This window comes from Eschrichtius robustus, chromosome 17, assembly GCF_028021215.1.
Source record: "Eschrichtius robustus isolate mEscRob2 chromosome 17, mEscRob2.pri, whole genome shotgun sequence".
Classification (NCBI taxonomy): Eukaryota; Metazoa; Chordata; class Mammalia; order Artiodactyla; family Eschrichtiidae; genus Eschrichtius; species Eschrichtius robustus.
The window spans coordinates 621,399-639,701 of NC_090840.1; the positions used below are offsets into that span (position 1 = coordinate 621,399).

Genomic DNA, 18,303 nt, shown 5'->3' on the forward strand with positions numbered 1-18,303 from the left:
AACATGGATGGACTTAGAGGGTATTATGCTAAGTGAAATAAGTCAGACAGAGAAAGACTAATGCTGTTATGATCTCACTCACATGTGGAATCTAAAAACAAAAAACCTCAGGGGTGTTTATCCTTTGGACTCTCCTCTCACTGCTGTCTATTGTTGCAAATGGAAAGTTATAAACTTTAAAATCTGCTTCCCTTTCTTCCCAGGCTTTATCAGCCTCTGCAGAGACGGAGCAATGGACTCCGTGTTTTATTTAACAAACACGCCTCGCAGAGCCCACGTGCCGTGTTCTCCCTTCTCAGCAGCCCCGCGGGGCAGTGCTGCTCCCATTTCACAGGCACATCTCTGTGGCCGCCGAACTGGGAGGGCTGGAGGAAGACACCGGTCCAGCTCGTGTTCCCCCGTGAAAGAGAAGCAGCTGGTGCAGCCGCCTCCCCTTTGTGGTGTCTCCTCGTGCTGAGGGCTGAAATGCAGGGCCGATCTCTGCAAGGGTAGGAGGCTGTCTGCCGGGAAGGGGCAGCCTTCCACAGCATTTGTTCCAGAACCACCTGGGAGCAGTGAGACAGGTGGGCCCTGCTTTGCCCCAACAGAACAGCATCAGCCTTTACATGGAAACATCTGGTTCGGTGACGTTTTCGGCTCATAACATTTAGCAGTCCCTGACGTCCCTCCTGCTGCTCAGATGCCTGGGCTTCTGGCACAGACTCTTCGATCTTCAGTGGGATTTCACAGGCAAAGTGTGTGATCTGACAGGCTTGAAACACTGTGAGCCCTAAACACACAATCTCACAAAAATGAAAACAGTCTTTCCTTAGTTGGAAAATTATATTGTAACATAATATATAACATATAGCATCTGTGCTAAGGCTTCCTATAAGCTATCTGCGGTGATTATTTCAAACAGGGTTTACAGTAAAAGATCCCTGAAAACTACTTCTACCTGATCAGATACATTCTGAACTTTTGAGCAACCAGAGGGCCAAACTCAAGCTCCGCGATGTGTATTTTAAGTGTATGAAACCTCTTCCCCCTGAACCGTGGAGCTTTGGAAAGGGCTAAAGCGCTAGAGAATAATAATTTAACTGGCGGCATGCTCCTCCTCAGGACTTTTGGCATTATTATAGCAAAACCACATTGGACTCAGAAATAAAGTTTAATGACTGTTTCTTACAAGACTCCTGTAAATTAAAAAAGGATACAGTAAAGGCAGGCAAAGAAGTAAAAATTATGGACAGTCACAGAGCAGAAAGCTTCAGCACCAGGCACAGCCCGTCCTTGGTTACTCACTCAGTAACCATCGCCAAGCATTTATAACATTGCTCCTTGTGACCCTAGCCAATCCTCCCAGCTGCTCTGTCCCAGAACCTAAACTTGCCGAATTATCCCAGCTTGCACTGTAACTCTCGAGTTTGCTGTCAACATGCAAAATATCTGGAAGGACTTACACATCAAAACACTGTCAAATGTGAAATTTTGCTCAGAATGAATCTGTAAGTGAGAAGGGCCTTCAGAAGAAAAGATGCCAGGTTGGCGAATTATCAAGCGTGTGAAATACTCTGCTCACTTATTCTCAGTGTCAGATTTCCAGATTGTAGATAATCCTACATAAACTCAACTTCTCATGGACAAAGAACAGACAGTTCCATGAAATAGGCTTTGACTGCTGGGTACAGGTGCTTTCCAAACTGTTGATTTTACACATTAATGATTCTTTTAGAACAAGGTTAATGTCATGGTAAACTATTCTGTTGCTTAATTAGTAGCTGTTATTAAAGAAAATAGAACTTTATCCACCAAGGAAAGACTGATTCATGTTGTTGATAAGCCTGTTTGTTTAAAATAATAATATTTTGCTTTTACATCTTGTGCCCTCTGCATATTAATAACTAGATATGAAGGTTGCACAGATATATCAAATTTTTTATTGAGGTACAGTTGATTTACAATATTATGTTAGCTTCAGGTGCACAACATAGTGATTCACAATTTTTAGAGGTTATGCTCCATTTATAGTTATTATAAAACACTGGCTATATTCCTGTGCTGTACAGTATAACGTTAGCCTATTTATTTACACATAGTAGTTTATGCCTCTAACTCCTCCATAACCCCTACCATGCCCCCCTCACTGGTAACCGCTGGTTTGTTCTCTACATCTGTGAGTCTGTTTCTTTTTTGTTATATTCACTAGTTTGTTTTACTTTTTAGAGTCATATAAATATCATACAGTATTTGTCTTTCTCTTATTTCACTCAGCAAAAAACCCTCCAGGTCCATCCATGTTGCTGCCAATGGCAAGGTTTCATTCTTTTTCATAGCTGAGTAATACTCAATTGTCTGTTGATAGACACTTAGGTTGCTTCCATATCTTGGCTATTGTAAACAATGCTGTAGTGAATATTGGGGTGCATGTATCTTTTGCAATTAGTGTTTTTGTTTTTTTTCAGGATATGTACCTGGGAGTGGAATTGCAGGGTCATATGGCAGCTCTATGTTTAGTTTTTTGAGGCACCTCCATACTGTTTTCCACAGCAGCTGCACCAAGTTGCATTCCTACCAACAGTGCACAAGGGTTTCTTTTCTCCACATCCTCACCAGCACTTGGCGTTTGTTATCTTTTTGATGACAACCATTCTGACAGGTGTGAGGTGGTATCTCATTGTGGTTTTGATTGTATTTCCCTGATGATTAACGATGTTGAGCATCTTCTCATGTGCCTGTTGGCCATCTGTATGTCTTCTTTGGAAAAATGTCTCAGATAAACTTAAGATGAAATATACATCAAAGAGGAGCAAAACAGAATTTTTTCCACTTTGTCCAACTCCAACGCCACTTAGGAGCAGAGCTCTTTGCCCCTGAATTTCAGATAATACTACAGATGCAGAAGCAGCAGCTGATCCGTGTGGGCAGCGAGGCACTCTCCTTCCCTGCCTCTAAGGACAGAGCAGCATCTCTTCCTGCAGAAACAGCTTCCTGTTTGTGGGACCTACCACGTGCAGTCCTTCAATGACTCCCAAAGCTGCTTAGTAGGACCTTCATTCCTCAGGCTGGCAGGGGCCCGTGTCCAGCTCTCCAACTGCTGTGGGCTGAATGTTGAGTCCCCCTAAAATTCCTACGTTGAAGCCTAATGCCCAAGGTGATGGTATTAGTGGGCGGGCATATGGGAGGTGATTGCAGAGCCCCACAATGGGAGTAGTGCCCTCATACCAGAGACCCCAGAGCGACCATCCCGAGAGGATACAGTCGGCTTTCTGCAACCCCGGGAGAGGGCTCTCACCAGCCCCTGAACCCGCTGGTGCCACGATCCTGGACTTCCCAGCCCCCAGAACCATGAGAAATAAGCTTCTGTTGCGTATAAGCCACCCAGTCTCTGGTACTTTATTTTGTGATAGAAGCCCAAGTGGACGAAGGCGCCAACCTTCCTTCAGCTGCCCCCCATTCACCTCTGGGTGTGTCATGCTCCCCCTCACTCGGTGTTTCTGCACAAAATGCCTTCTCTGACCAACTCGCACCTGTTTTACAAGATCAGGAACCTCCTCCGGTCCTCCCACTGCCCTGCACCCTCCTCTCTGGGATGTTTGCTCTGCAGCGCCGTGCTTTCTGTACCTGCTGCTGTGGGTCTCATCTTTCCTCCCCAGGACCCAGTGCAGGGCCTGAGTGCTTGATGGAAGTGGAATAAATGCATAAATACGACTGGAATGCACTTGTAGTCCCATGAGCTCTTACTGAAATCCACTGTATGGAATATAAATAAAGCTCCTTGCTGTTGGTAAAATTTTTTTAAAAGATATAATCAAGACACTGAGACAGATAAAATGACAGTGTCAAAGGTTTTAACTTACTAGTTAATCAGAGAATTAATAAGAAATTACGACTGGGTCAAGTGAAAAATGGAAGAAAATTGGTATTAATTTATAAACTGAAGCAAAATGGGACTATACACAGGGAATAATCTATGGGAATCACTGGACACAATTTGTATTTCTATGGACAAAAATCATGGCCATTGTTATCAGTTTTTTACAAATTAATGAGTTGTAAAATAGCTCAAAGACAGCAAAAAGAGCAGAGAACCTGCAGAATCAGGTCACCCAGACAACACGTTTCCCTCACATACACCCAGTGCGCTTCTCAGTTCATTTCAAAGTCTTTTACAATTTTTCCTTTTACTTCTTTAAGTCTGAAAATGTCAGAAGCATTAAAAAATTTCAAGTGTTGGGACTTCCCTGGTGGTCCAGTGGCTAGGACTCCACACTCCCAATGCAGGGGGCCCGGGTATGATCCCAGGTCAGGGAACTAGATCTCGCATGCATGCCACAACTAAGAGCCCGTGTGCCACAACTACAAGCCTGCATGCCACAACTACAAGCCCACGTGCCACAACTACGAGCCCACGTGCCGCAAGTAAAAAAAAAAGAATGATCCCACACACGGCAATGAAGATCCCACATGCCACAAATAAGACCCAGTGCAGCCAAATAAATAAATGAATAAATATTTTTTTAAAAGTTTTTTAAAAATTTCAAGTGTTTTATAAATGGCAAGGGCAGAGAGACAGTAATTGAAACACCTATTTCAACCAACAGAAGATACACTTAGTTCTGAAAATAGCGTGTGAAAAAAGTACTCTACTTTAGATCAAGGTGGAAAAGAAAAAGGAAAGAGTGAAGTCACTGTAAGTTCAGAAATATCTAAAATAATTAGGCATATATGCATACACATTAGCACTATGAAAATCATTTATGAACTGGAAATAATCTAAAATATGTTTCATAAATCCTGCTGACATATCTTCAAGCATAAAATTATGGTTTGAATGGTAAAAAGAGGCTCTGTGCAAACCAACATGATGAGTGTCCTCAACCGTGCACGTTGAATTCTTAGACAGACAACAGGCAGGAGACATCATTTGAGAACACAGTCCAGTGACCTCACATGAGCATTCACAGCCTCCTGACTTGCCAACAAACAGACTCTTCAGTTAGTTCTCGGGTTGTAAGTATTCTGTAGGTGTGGTGGCTGTGTTTGCTGTCAGCCTGGTCAAGCTGGAACTGTGTTTCGTGGAATTCCGTTCCCTGGATTGTCTGGGCTGGGCTGGCCCAGGAGGCGTCTGCCGGAGACCAAGGGGCATTAAGGGAGCAGCTGTTCCGTCAGCAGGTGCACTCCCCCCGGGCCCAGAGCTGCCTGCTCACCTGTGGGCGGAGGAAGGCCCCTCCCCCAGGAGCAGCTGCGAGCACAGCCCGGAGGGCAAGGGCACCGCCTTCCCTGCAGGTCCTGGCGACGCCCGTCTGCCCAGGCTGCTCTGCTGTCTGCTGACCTGCAGGGACACCACTGTATTTCCATCTTAAGGCTGCGTCTTCCAATCCATGAGCATGGGCTGGCTTTCCATTTATGCATGTCTTCTTTAGTTTCTTTCAGCAATGTTTTCAACACTGTTCAGTGTACAAGCTTTTTTCCTCCTTGGTTAAATTTATTCCTATTTCTTATGCCATTATAAATGAAATGGTTTTCATAATTTCCATCACAAATTGTTCACTGTTAGTGTGTAGAAATGCAACTGACTTTTGTGTGTTGATTTTGTATCCTGCCACTTTGCTGAATTAGGTTCTTAGTTCCAAAAGTTTTTTTGTGTGTGTGGAAGTTTTAGGATTTTCTACAAGATCATGTCATCAGCAAACAGAGATAATTTTATTTCTTCTTTTCCAATTTGGATAAGTTTTATCCCTTTTTCTTGCCTAACTGTTCTAAAACTTCTTATGGGAAAAGCTTTCAGTCTTTCACCACTGAGAATGTTGTTAGCTGTAGGTTTTTCATATGTGGCCTTTATGATCTTGAGGAAGTTTCCTTCTATTTCTAGTTTTTTGAGTGTTTTTATCATGGAAGGGTGTTAAATTTTGTCAAATGTTTTCACTGCATGAATAGGGATTACAATGTGATTTTTTTCCTTCATTCTATTAATGTGGTGTATTATGTGAACAAACTTTGCATTCCTGGAATATAACCCACTTAGTCATGGTGTATAATCCTTGTACTATGCTGCTGATTTCAGCTTATGGTATTTTTGTTGAGAATTTTTGCATCAATATCCGTAAGGGATATTGGTCTGCCTTTTCCTCTTCTTGCAGTGTCTTTGTCTGGCTTTGGTATCGTGTAATGCTGACGTCACAGAATGCATTAGAAAGTGTTCCCTCCTCTTTAATTTTTGGGAAGCATTTGAGAGGATTGGCATTAATTCTTTAGATGCTTGGTAAAATTCACCAGTGAAGCCATCTGATCCAGGGCTTTTCTTTGTTAGGAAATTTTTTTATAACTGATTCAATCTTCTTACTGGTTACAGGTTTATCCAGATTTTCTATTTCTTCTTGTAGCCTTCACAAGCGTCCTATACTAATCAGATCCACTGCTTACCTCCCACTCTGTCCCTCACTGAATTCTTTCTGTGCTGAGACATAAACAACCTGAGCTGCATTAATTCCGGAGACCAGTTGTGTGGTTTCAGTTGGAATGAGAAGACTGATGATTAATATTCCCAAAACATCACCCTGTTACCTCACCACCAGTCAGAAGAATGTCCATGAGCTGATCCCACACCCTGCGACCCTCACCCCTAATGTTGCCTTAAAAACCCTTCCCTGAAAGTCCTCAGGGAGTTCGGGTCCTTTGAGCACTAGCTGCCTGTTCTCCTTGCTTGGCACCTGTGAGTAAACACTGTACTTTCCTTCACCACAGCCAGGTAGATTGGCTTTGCTGCACTTCAGGTGAGCAAACCAGAGTTCGGTTCGGTAACATGAGGATTAATTTAGGCTGATTGTTTTAATATTTTCTTTATTTTTTTGGCTGTGTTGGGTCTTAGTTGCAGCACGTGGGATCTTCATTGAGGCATGCGAGATCTTTTGTTGTGGCATGTGGGTTTTCTCTCTCTAGTTGTGGTGTGCAGGCTCCAGGGCACATGGGCTCTGTAGTTGTGGTGTGTGGCCTCCAGAGCACGTGGGCTCTGTAATTTGCAGCACGCAGGCTCTCTCACTGAGGCGCGCAAGCTCAGTAGTTGTGGCGTGTGGGCTTAGTTGCCCTGCAGCATGTGGGATCTTAGTTCCCTGACCAGGGATCGAACCCGTGTCCCCTGTATTGGAAGGCAGATTCTTTACCACTGGACCACCAGGGAAGTCCCTAGAATGATTATTTTTAAGGCCCAAAAGATTCAGGAAGAACCTCTGGCCTTTCCCCTAACTGCCTAAAGATATAGATAGAGGAACTTGTTCTAGGAAGAGTCCTGGAAGCAGACAAATGTCCAAAATTAAGAGAATGGCTTGATAATGTGACAAATATTTTAAAGCCTTTAAAATTATGAAGATTGAGTGGAAAAATATTTTTTACTGAAAGTAGTAAATAATATATAGAATATAAGAGGAATTATAAAAATGTTTATCTGAAAGGTGTATAAGAAACTAAAAGTAGGGACTTCACTGGTGGCTCAGTGGTTAAGACTCCACGCTCCCACTGCAGGGGGCCCGGGTTTGATCCCTGGTCAGGGAACTAGATCCTGCATGCATGCTGCAGCTAAGAGTTTGCACGCCACAACTAAGGAGCCGGTGAGCCACAACTAAGGAGCCCGCCTGCCACAACTAAGACCTGGTGCAACCAAATTAAAAAGAAAAAAAGAAACTAAAAGTGGATGTGTTAAAGAAATAGTCATGAATAAATTATTACAGAATTATTAACAAAATATTTTATGTTGTTATATCTTTTCTTTAAAAAAGAAAAAGGAATTTAGATATCTAGGAAATTTATGACTTTATGTCAGATCCTCCCTCTCAAGGAGTTCTCTGTAATCCTGAGTCATCTCCCTACTTTTAGCACATGCAGTTCACATTATTTCAGTGGTTGTCCATTCTTCCCAGCTATGGGCTTAAAACTTCAAACATTACCAATGCTCCTCAGAATCCCCTTCACAGACAAAAAAAACAAAAACAAGGGAGTAACAACAAATTCCATCTGTATTATCTTGGTTTTCATTATCTCCTGTTTGTTTAGATTTAAGAATACTCCAGCTGCTGAATGTGAGGAAGAAGAACCGGGCCCACTGAATGTGGACTTAACACCACGACAACCAGTCAGTATTCTAACAGGAGGAGGAGAATTGAGAGCGCCGACACGTTAATTTTGGCACTGTGGTGAAAACGCTTACTTACGGGGTTCTGGGCTTGAACAGTCAGCTCTCAGTACACGGTGAATAATGAGTCTACTTTCACCCTACCGCTTTGCCTGCCAAGACACTTCAGAAAGGATGCACTACGTCTGGGGGTGGCTGGAATGGACAGCAGAAATGTGTAGTCCTTCCCCTGGGAGGTTGCTCTAGCAGAGCATAGCCAGCAATAATCCCTGTCCAAATCCCAGGTGATGGGATCTGATCAGCCTGACTGAAAACAGGGGAACCTCTAGAGGTACTGGCAAGAGACTGCAAGAAGCGGGCAGGGATGATGTTCAGCTGAGATGTACTGGGAGGAAAAGTGGTCCAAGTAGAAGCAGTGGCCAGTGACAAGACCCTGGAGTGGTTGTGAATCTTCATTGTTGGAGGGATAGTGAGGAAGCACGTGGGTTGGGTATGAAAGAGCAAAGAGGAGAGGAGTAGGAGGTGAAGATGGGAGATAAGGGAGCAGGCCTGGGAACAGACCATGTAGAGCCTTCCAGGCCATTGCAAGAACTTCAGCTGAGTACGATGAAAGCCACTGGAGAAGTGTTTTTTTTTTTTTTTTTTAGAGCAGTCTAGGTTCATAGCAAAACTGAGTGATTTCCCATATACGTCCCTGCCCCACACATGCATAGTGTTCCCCATTATCAACACCCCTGACCAGATGGTAAATTTGTTACAATAAACCTACACTGATGCATCATAATCACCCAAAGCCCATAGTTTATATTATGGTTCACTCTCTGTGTTGTACATTCCACGGGCTTGGACAAATGTATAATGACATGTATCCACCATTATAACATCATACAGAGTAGTTCCACTGCCCTAAAAGTCCTCTGTGCTCTGCGTACTCATCCCTCCCTCTCCCGTAACTCCTAGCAACCACTGATCTTTTTACCGTCTCCACAGTTGTGACTTTTCCAGAATGTCATACAGTATGTAGCCTTTTTCAGATTAGCTTCTTTCACTTAATATACAGTAATATGCATTTGTTTCTTCCCTGTCTTTTCATGACTTCATAGCTCATTTTTTAAAGCACTGAATAATATTCCACTGTTTACATACTGTACATCACAGTTTATGTATCCATTCACCTACTAACATCTTGGCTGCTTCCAAGTTTTGGCAATCATGAATAAAGCTACTATAAACATTAATGTGTACGTTTTGAGTGAACATAAATTTTCAACTCCTTTGGGTAAATATCAAGGAGCAAAACTGCTGGATTATATAGAAAGAGTATATTTAGTTTTGTAAGAAACTGCCAAACTGCTTCCAAAGTGACTGTACCATTTTAAAATTTTTATTTATTTATTTACTTACTTGGCTGCGTCGGGTCCTAGTTGTGGCACGCGGGCTCTTTGTTGCTGTGTGTGGGATCTTCCTTGCTGCATGCAGGATCTTTAGTTGCGGCATGCAAACTCTTAGTTGCGTCACGTGGGATCTAGTTCCCCAACTGGGGATCAAACCCCGGCCCCCTGCGATGGGAGCACGGAGTCTTAACCACTGCGCCACCAGGGAAGCCCCGGCTGCACCATTTTTCATCCTTACCAGCAACAAATGAGAATTCCTGTGGCTCCACATCCTCACTGGCATTTGGTGCTGTCAGTGCTCTGGGTTTGGCCATTCTAATAGGTGTGTAACAGTATCTCATTGCTGTTTTAGTTTGCCTTTCCCTGATGACATATGTTCAGCATCTTTTCATGTGCTTATTTGCCATCAGTATTTCTTCTTTGGTGAGGTGTCTGCTAAGGTCTTTGGTTCACTTTTCAATCAGATTGTTTTCTTATTGTTGAGTTTTAAAAGTTCTTACAATTTGATAAGAGTCCTTTATGAGATGGGTCTTTTATAAATATTTCTCCTGTCTGTGGCTTGTCTTTTCATTCTCTTGACAGTGTTTTTTGCAAAGCAGAAAATTTTAATTTAACTTAAGTCCAGCTTATCAGTTCTTTCATGGATGGTACCTTCAGTGTCCTATCTAAAAAGTCATTGCCAAGCCCAAGGTCATCTAGGCTTTTTCCTATGTTAACTTCTAGGAATTTTATGGTATTGCATTATATACTTCAGTCTGTGATCCATTTCAAGTTAATATTTGTGAAGGGCATAAAGTCTGTGTCTAGAATCTTTTTTTTTTTTTGCATCTGGATGTTCAGTTGCTCAAGTATCACTTGTTGAAAAGACTACCATTGCTCTATTGTATTGCCTTTGCTGTCTGTCAAAGATCAGTTGACTCTATTTATATAGGTCTATTTATGGACTCTCTGTTCTGTTCCATTTATCAATTCTTTCACCAATACGATTTTGTCTTGGTCACTGTAGCTTCATAGAAAGTCTTGAATTCGAACAGGGTCAGTCCTCCAACTTTGCTCTTTTCCTTTAATATTGCGTTGGCTACCCTGGGTCTTTGCCTCTCTGTATAAACTTTAGAATCAGGATATATACTGGGATTCTGATTGGGATCACATTGAATCTATAGATTAATTTGGAAAGAACTGACATCCTGATGATTTTGAGTTTTCCTATCCATGAACATGAAATATCTCTCCATTTATTTATTTCTTCTTTGATTTTGTTTATCAGAGTTTTGTAAGTTTACTCAGATAGATCTTATATGTAGTTAGGTTTGTAACTAAGTATTTAATTTTGGGGGTGCTTATATTAGTACTGTGTTTTAAATTTCAAACTCCACTTGATCATTGCTGATACATAAGAAAGTGATAGACTTTTGTATGATAACTTTGTATCCTGCAACCTTGCTATAATTGCTTATTAGTTCCAGATTTTCTTGTTGATTCTTTCAGATTTTCTACATAGGAAATCATGTCATTGGCAAACAAATAAGTTTCTTTCTTTCTTCTCCAGTACAGTGTTGAAAAGGTGTGGTGAGAAGGGGCATCCTTGTCTTGTTCTTGATCTTAGTGGAAAATCTAGTTTGTTACCTTTATCATGTCAGCTGTTGGCTTTTTGCAGATATTCTTCATCAGGTTGAGGAAGTCCCCTCTATTCCTGTTTTATTGATAGCTTTTGTCATGAATGAGTGTTGGATTTTATCATATGCTTTTCTGTATCTATTGATATGATCATGTGGCTTTTGTTTATAACCTATTGATATGATGAATTACATTGATTTTTGAATGTTGAAATAGCTTTGCACCCCTGAGATAAATCCCACTTGGTTATGGTGTGTAATTCTTTTTATACATTGTTGAATTCTATTTGCTAATATTTTGTTGAGGATTTTTGCATCTATGTTGAAGAGATAGATTGGTTTGTAGTTTTCTTTTCTTATAATGTCTTTGGTTTTGGTAGTAGGGTAATGCTGACCTCACAGAATGAGGTAGGAAGTATTCCCTCTGTTCTATCTTCTGAAAGAGTTTGTAGAGAATTGGTATAATTTTTTCCTTAAATGTCTGATTGAATTTACCAGTGAAATTGGTGGGCCTGGTGCTTTCTGTTTTGGAAGGTTACCGATTGTTGATTTATCTTCTTTAGTGTATAGGTCTATAATATATATAGAGACCTATTCGTACTATTTTGTCTGTGAGCTTTGGCAAATTGTATCTTTCAAGGAATTGGTCCATTTCATCTGGGTTGTCAAATTTGGGGCATAGATTTGTTCATAGTCTTCCTTTATTATCCTTTTAATGTCAATAGGATTTGTAGTGATGTGCCCTCTTTCATTTCTGGTATTAGTAATAATATGTGTCTTCTATCTTATTAGCCTGGCTAGAGGCTTATTGATCTTATTGATCTTTTCAAAGAACCAGCTTTTGGTTTTGTTGATTTTCTCTATGGATTTCCCATTTTCAATTTCACTGCTTTCTACTCTTAATTTTTATTATTTCTTTGTTTCTGCTTACCTTGGATTTAATTGGCTCTTTTTCTGGTTTCCTAAGGTGGAAGCTTAGATGACTGATTTCACGTCTCTCTTCTTTTCTAACATTGCATTCAATGCTCAAAATTTCCCTCTAAGTACTGCTTTCACTATATCCCACAAATTTTGACAAGTTCTGTTTTCATTTTTTAAAAAGCTTTATAGCAATGCCGGGAATTCCCTGGCATTCCAGTGGTTAGGACTAGGTACTTTCACTGCCGGGGCCTGGGTTCAATCCCTCATCAGGGCACTGAGATCCCAAAAGCCTCACAGCATTGCCAAAAAAAAGCTTTATACCAATCCCTATCAAAATACCAATGGCATTTTTCACAGAACTAGAATAATTCTAAAATTTGTATGGAATCAAAAAAAGACCCTGAATAGCCAAAGCAATCTTGAGAAAGAAGAACAGAGCTGGAGGCATCACTCTTAGACTTCAGACTATACTACAGAGCTACATTAATCAAAACAGCATGATGCTATCATTCAGTCCTCACCCATATAGTTGCTGATGAGGCAACTAAGATCTACAGAGGGCTGCACAGTTAGATAATGAAGACAGGATTAGTCCAGGTCTAACAATTTCCATTAAATGAGCTGTGTGGAAACACCAGTGTATGTGAGTGAGGTTTCCCTTCCTCCTGGACTGTCATCTGTCTCTCTGGTTTCCTCCTCTGTCCCTAACCCAGGGTCCACAAGGTAAAGGCACTTACAAACACCACTGGCTTACCAGTAGGCTGATGTACAGATGCTTCTGCCAAAACAGTGAGTCCAAATAAACTTTTTGACAAAACAAACAAACACCAAAAAAACAGTATGAAATGAGCACAAAAACAGGCACATAGACCCACGGGACAGAATGGAGAGCCCAGAAATAAACCATGCACCTGTGGTCAATTAATCTACAACAAAGAAGGCAAGACTATAACTGATTACTGTTATTGTACATTAGCTAATCTTACAAATACTGAGTAACCATTACCATGCATCAAAAACCTTCACTGACTCCCAAAATACGTGTAGACTGAATAACACACTTCTAAATGACACCAGAGGCAAAGATGAAATCTCAAGAGAAATTTACAAAGTTTTTTTTTATTGAGGTATAGCTGACTTACAATATTATATTAGTTTCAGGTGTACAACATAGTGATTCTAAATTTGTACATTATACTCCATTTATAAAGTTATTATAAAACATTGGGTGTATTCCCTGTCCTGTACAATATTTGTACCTCTTAATCCCCTCCATCTTGTCCCTCCTCCTTCCTTCTCACCACTGGTAACCACTAGTTTGCTCTCTACATGTGAGAATCTGTTTCTATTTTGTTACATTCATTCCTTTGTTTCATTTTTTAGATTCCACACGCAAGTGAAAACATCAGAATATTTGTCTTTCTCTGTCTCACTTCACTTAGCATAATACCCCCCAGGTCCAACCATGTAGTTGACAATGCTAAAATTTCACTCTTTTTAACGGCTGGGTAATATTCCATTGTGTATATATATTCCACGTCTTCTTTATCCACTCATCTGATGATGGGCACTTAGGTTGCTTCCACACCTTGGCTACTGTAAGAGTGTTATCAGTTTCCCGCTGCTGCAGAACAAATGATGCCAAAATGTAGTGGCCGAAAACAGCAAACATTTGTTACCTCATTTTCGGGGGGTCAGGAATCAGGCAAACTTTACCTGGGGTCCTCTGCCTCAAGGACTCTAGCAGAGTGGCCCTTAAGGTGTTGGCCTGGGCCAAAGTGTCACCTGAAGACCTGAGTGGGGCGGATCTGCTTTCGAGCTCACCCTGACATGTTTGTTGACAGGATTCAGCTCCTCAGGTTGTTGAACTGAGTGCTTCACTTCCTCAAGGTTAGTTATTGGCCAGAAGCTGATGTTCCTCGCCACGTGGGCTTCTCTGTAAGGTAGCTGTCAGGATGAGAGCTGGCTTCCCTCAGAGGGAGCAAGAGAGCAAGGTATGCAAGCTAGCAGTCGTTTTTTGTTTTCTGTTTTTTTGGGGGGCCTCACCACGCGGCTTGTGGGATGATCTTAGTTCCCCCACCTGGGATCCAACCTGGGCCCTGGGCAGTGGAAGCGCCGGGTCCTAACCCCTGGACCACCAGGGAAGTCCTTGCAGTGTAGTCTTTTTAAACAAAATCTCAGAAGCAATACCCCACACTTCTGTCTTATTTTATTCTTTCTTTTAAAATTGATTTTTATTGGCGTAGAGTCACTTTAGAGTGTTGTTGGTTCCTTGCTGCACAGCAAAGTGAGTCAGTCATACGTACACGGATACCCACTCTTGCTCAGATTTCCGTAAAACATGGGCCGCTTCACGAATTTGCGTGCATCCTGGCAGGGGCCACGCTAATCCTCCCCGCGCCAGTCCAATCTTCGGGTATGTGCCGCCGCAGTGGGCACTGCCTCATCTTATTCACTGGAAGCTAGTCAGTAAACACAGCTCCCACAAAAGGCAGGGGCATATTAAAGAGCAAGGCATGAGGCCGGGGGAGGGCCACCGGGAGCCGCGGCAGAGGCTTCCCACCACAGAGAGCGAACCGAACAGCGCCCGCTCGGCCGCTTCATTTTAGGGGGCGTGGCTGGGACCAAGCACTGACACCCCCTCCACGTTCAGAACAGAGCGGAGGGTCTGTCTCCTCCCCAAGCCTCCGCCGAGTGCAAGGGACGGGTAAACAGGGGCGCAGGACGGAAAGCAGCAGCCCACCCAGCAGGCCCACCGCCCGGCCGCAGAACGAGCCCCACTCATGCGGGCCGGGGCGGGGAGGGGGTCCGCGCGCCCCGGGGGACGTCGTGGCCTCGGGGGTCGTCCCGGTCGTCCTCGTCGTCCCCGCGGCTGCCCGAGCCGCGTGGGCACCTCCGCCCTCCGGACGCAGTGATGCTCCCCAATCACTCACAAACGGAAGGAACTTTCTAGACTCAGACACAGACTTCAATCACATTTCTCTCGCGTGCCTATCTCAAAAGAAAGCATGAACAAGGTGGTTTAATTCTAAGGACTCCTTAAACTTTTTGTTACTCCTTGAATCATTTTCGACGGAACCGTCAACGCCCCTGTCTGGTCAGGGCCTCATTTCCACACGCACTTCGTCGAACTCCACACACGCCACCCTCCCCCGCGACAGAGGACGGCCCTCTGGGCAGCGCTCGCGCACCTGCTCCGACGCACGCCTATGACGTCAGAGCCGGCGCGGGCTCTCGGAGCACGTTCCCCTCCCGAGCATTCTGGCCTCGCGCTCTTGCTCTCCGTCACGGTGACTGACTCAAGTCTGTTCCATGAGCTTAACCTGCACCCTCGCACTCTGATTTGGCGGCACCGTCCCAGGAAGCCGGAAGCCGCGGGGCGGGTCCGCGGTGACGCGCCGGAAGCTGCGGGGCGGGAGCCTGGGGCCGGAAGCCGCGGGGCGGGAACCTGGGGCCGGAAGCCGCGGGGCGGGAGCCTGGGGCCGGAAGCCGCGGGGCGGGCGGCGGCGCTCCCGGAGGTAGTGCGGACGTCGCGTGCGTCCGGGCGGTGCGTCGGACTGCAGGAGAAGATGGCGGTCTCCACAGGTCAGTACCCTGCCGGGCCGCCTGCTTTTCCATCCCAATCCGCGCTGCGCCTCTGCGCACAGCTGGCGGCCGGCCTGGCGGTGTGGGAGAAGCCGGAGTACGGGCCCCCGGCCGCCGGACTTCCTGCGGAGCGCGGCCGGGGCAGGGAGGGTCCTGGCGGCCGTCGGGGCGGCGGTCGTGCCCGGGCGTCGGCTGCGCGCCTGGGGGCTGGGCTGGGCCGGGCCGGCTCGCCCGGGGCTCTGGCGGGCGGTGCGGGAGCGAGGAGGGGAGCCCGGGCGGGCCGCGTCCACCTGGGCGCGGGAGGCCTCGCGTCGGGGTCCTGGATGGAGCGGGTCCGACCCCCCGGCTCGCCCTGACGTGGGCGGAGGACAGGGCCGTTCTTATCCGACTGAATGCGTGTGGTCCTTTCGCTGGAGTGAAAAACTGAAGTGCAGACTAAATAGAAGCAAGGAGCGAGGTGAACGCTAATTGAAGAAAAAGCGGTTTCTTAGATTAGCTGTTCCGCTTCTCTCTCGTACTGAATACAGTTTTGGTTTCCTCTGAGCACAGACGTTGAAATTAGGTATGAACACTGAGGTTTTAGAAATTTGACCATTACAAAATGTTGAAGGGGCGCAGTTTTATTACTTAAAACGTTAACACGTTTGGTCTTTAATTTTTCTAGTTATTATTGAACTGTGGCTGTGGAGCAGTGTGGTTTTGTATTTCATGCCATCATTGCATAATAATACGAATTTTCAAGTCTTTGTGTACTAAAGTGGAAGGCTTCAGTGTATGTTGTGATGGGTACTTTTAAGGTAGTGCCGTTCTACCTTCATTTTTTTTTTTTTTTCTATTTTTTTCTCTACGCTCATTTTAATGAAGAATTGCGTCTTTTGTATCGTATCATTATTACGTACAGGTGTCAGGATAAGCTGTTTAACGATTTTAGCGTTGGGGAGCTATTTCGGTACACTTGGGGTCAGAGCTAACTAGTAAAGCGTGGATGATTTAAAAAGTGACATTTTAGTATTAAAACTTTACTGTCCTTGATATTTGAAATCGAGTGTGCTTGTGCATTAAAACTCCATGTCTTTTTAAGAGTTGTGCTTCGTACCTGAAGGTTCTTGAAAATTTAGTAATAAAGTGGTGTGCTTCAATTTGATTGATAGTCTTCATTTTGTGGATTTCATTTTTTATTTAAGCACGATTTTTCTCCCCTCTAACGTTGTACATGTGAGAGTGTGAAAATATTTTGAAAAGACGAATGATTAGATTATGTTAATGGCAGGTGCTCTTTGTTAACCACAGTGAGTCATTTTTGGAAGTTGACTGAGTTATAAAGAAGTTGCTGAGAGATTACTAGCACGTTTATTGTACATTGGAAGCCTGTATTTTCTAGTTTATATTTCAGCATTCTAATTGTTACATTTACACTGCATTTAAATTTATGAGATTTGAAACCTGAGCGTAATTAGAAAGAATATTTTTTAGGCAGTTAGTTGATGTTTTCTTAAACCTCTGAAGTTTGTTTTGAAACTGTTGTTAAAAATTGCCTTGGCGAATTTCATACCGTTTATTCCTTTTCTGTGCTTTACAACATTGACACTGTCATCCATCTTGGGGAGAGAGGAGTGCAGAAGCAGTTTTGGACTATGTTTCAAAACTATTTTTAAATTATATTTTCTCTTAGTTCTACTTTTGTATTGTTTGCCTCTTGGTAGCAAGGGAGGGAAACAGTACCCGTGTATTTGTGAAATAAATGTGATAAAGCTTGAAATTTTAAAATTAGGGTGTACTCTACATGTTTTTTATTTACGCCAAAATAATCTTGATAAAAATAGCTGTTTAATAGTCCAAAAAGAAAAAAACACCTGACATATTTTTTTAAATTTTAACTAAAGCATTATATTTTAACTTGCATTATCTAAATCATATGCTTTTAGTCTTTCTGTTACTGGGAGAAAAATTGGCAGGAAGAATTCTAACTAGCCTTAGACCTCTAAGCTGACCGGTACTTTGCCATACCATTTGGTTCTCGTTTTGCAGTTGAGTAAACTGAGGCCTGAGGAAATACAAGGTTTTACATAGTTGGTTAGCAGTAGAGTCCAGATCAGAACCCGGGTTTTTTACTCTCAGTCTAGTGCTTTTTCCATCACGAGCAGCTATGAATTTGGAATAATCCTGAAATCAGGAATCTTACTTCCTTTTAGGCTTGAGAGTGGCTTTCATACTTCTCTTCCTAGCAGAATCCTTGTTTCAGACTGTCAGATGCTTCTCGTGGACGGAAGTAGGGCTGTGGTGGAGACCCCACTGGCTAGGTTCCCCTTTCCCGAGAGACAGTCACCTCTGGGGGTCGAGATGATTTCATAGGACACGGCTTAAGAAACACGACTCTTTGGGATAGAAATTTGTTAGTACATTTAGTACCTGTGATTCAAAAATTTAATCACATCTCAGCACTAATAGAAGTATTAACGTTAGATTAAAAAGTGTGGTAGGTCTACGGAAGCCATGTGTGGAAAACAACCACAGTGAAGCCTGATTACCTTTTTCAGAAGTGGGAAGCATTATGTATACGGGAACAGGAACTGGGTTGGCCGTGTTTTAATTCCCCTGCTGCCCTGGTAGATTGCCATGCGAGGCGTGCAATGAGTCTCTTAAGCCTTGCTTTTCCGTCCCTTCTATGAAAAGGTTGGAC

The 18,303-nt window shown here is 43.4% G+C and overlaps 1 protein-coding gene across 1 annotated transcript in view; it reads left to right on the forward strand.

Annotated features, from left to right (window-relative positions):
• Window positions 1-15,521: 15,521 nt before the first annotated feature.
• UBE2V2 (ubiquitin conjugating enzyme E2 V2) overlaps window positions 15,522-18,303 on the forward strand; it is a 29,852-nt gene continuing 27,070 nt past the window's right edge. Inside the window, exon 1 of the mRNA XM_068525633.1 lies at window positions 15,522-15,623. Within this exon, the coding sequence (XP_068381734.1) occupies window positions 15,608-15,623 (16 nt within the window). The 5' untranslated portion in view covers window positions 15,522-15,607. The remainder of the gene's footprint in view (window positions 15,624-18,303) is intronic.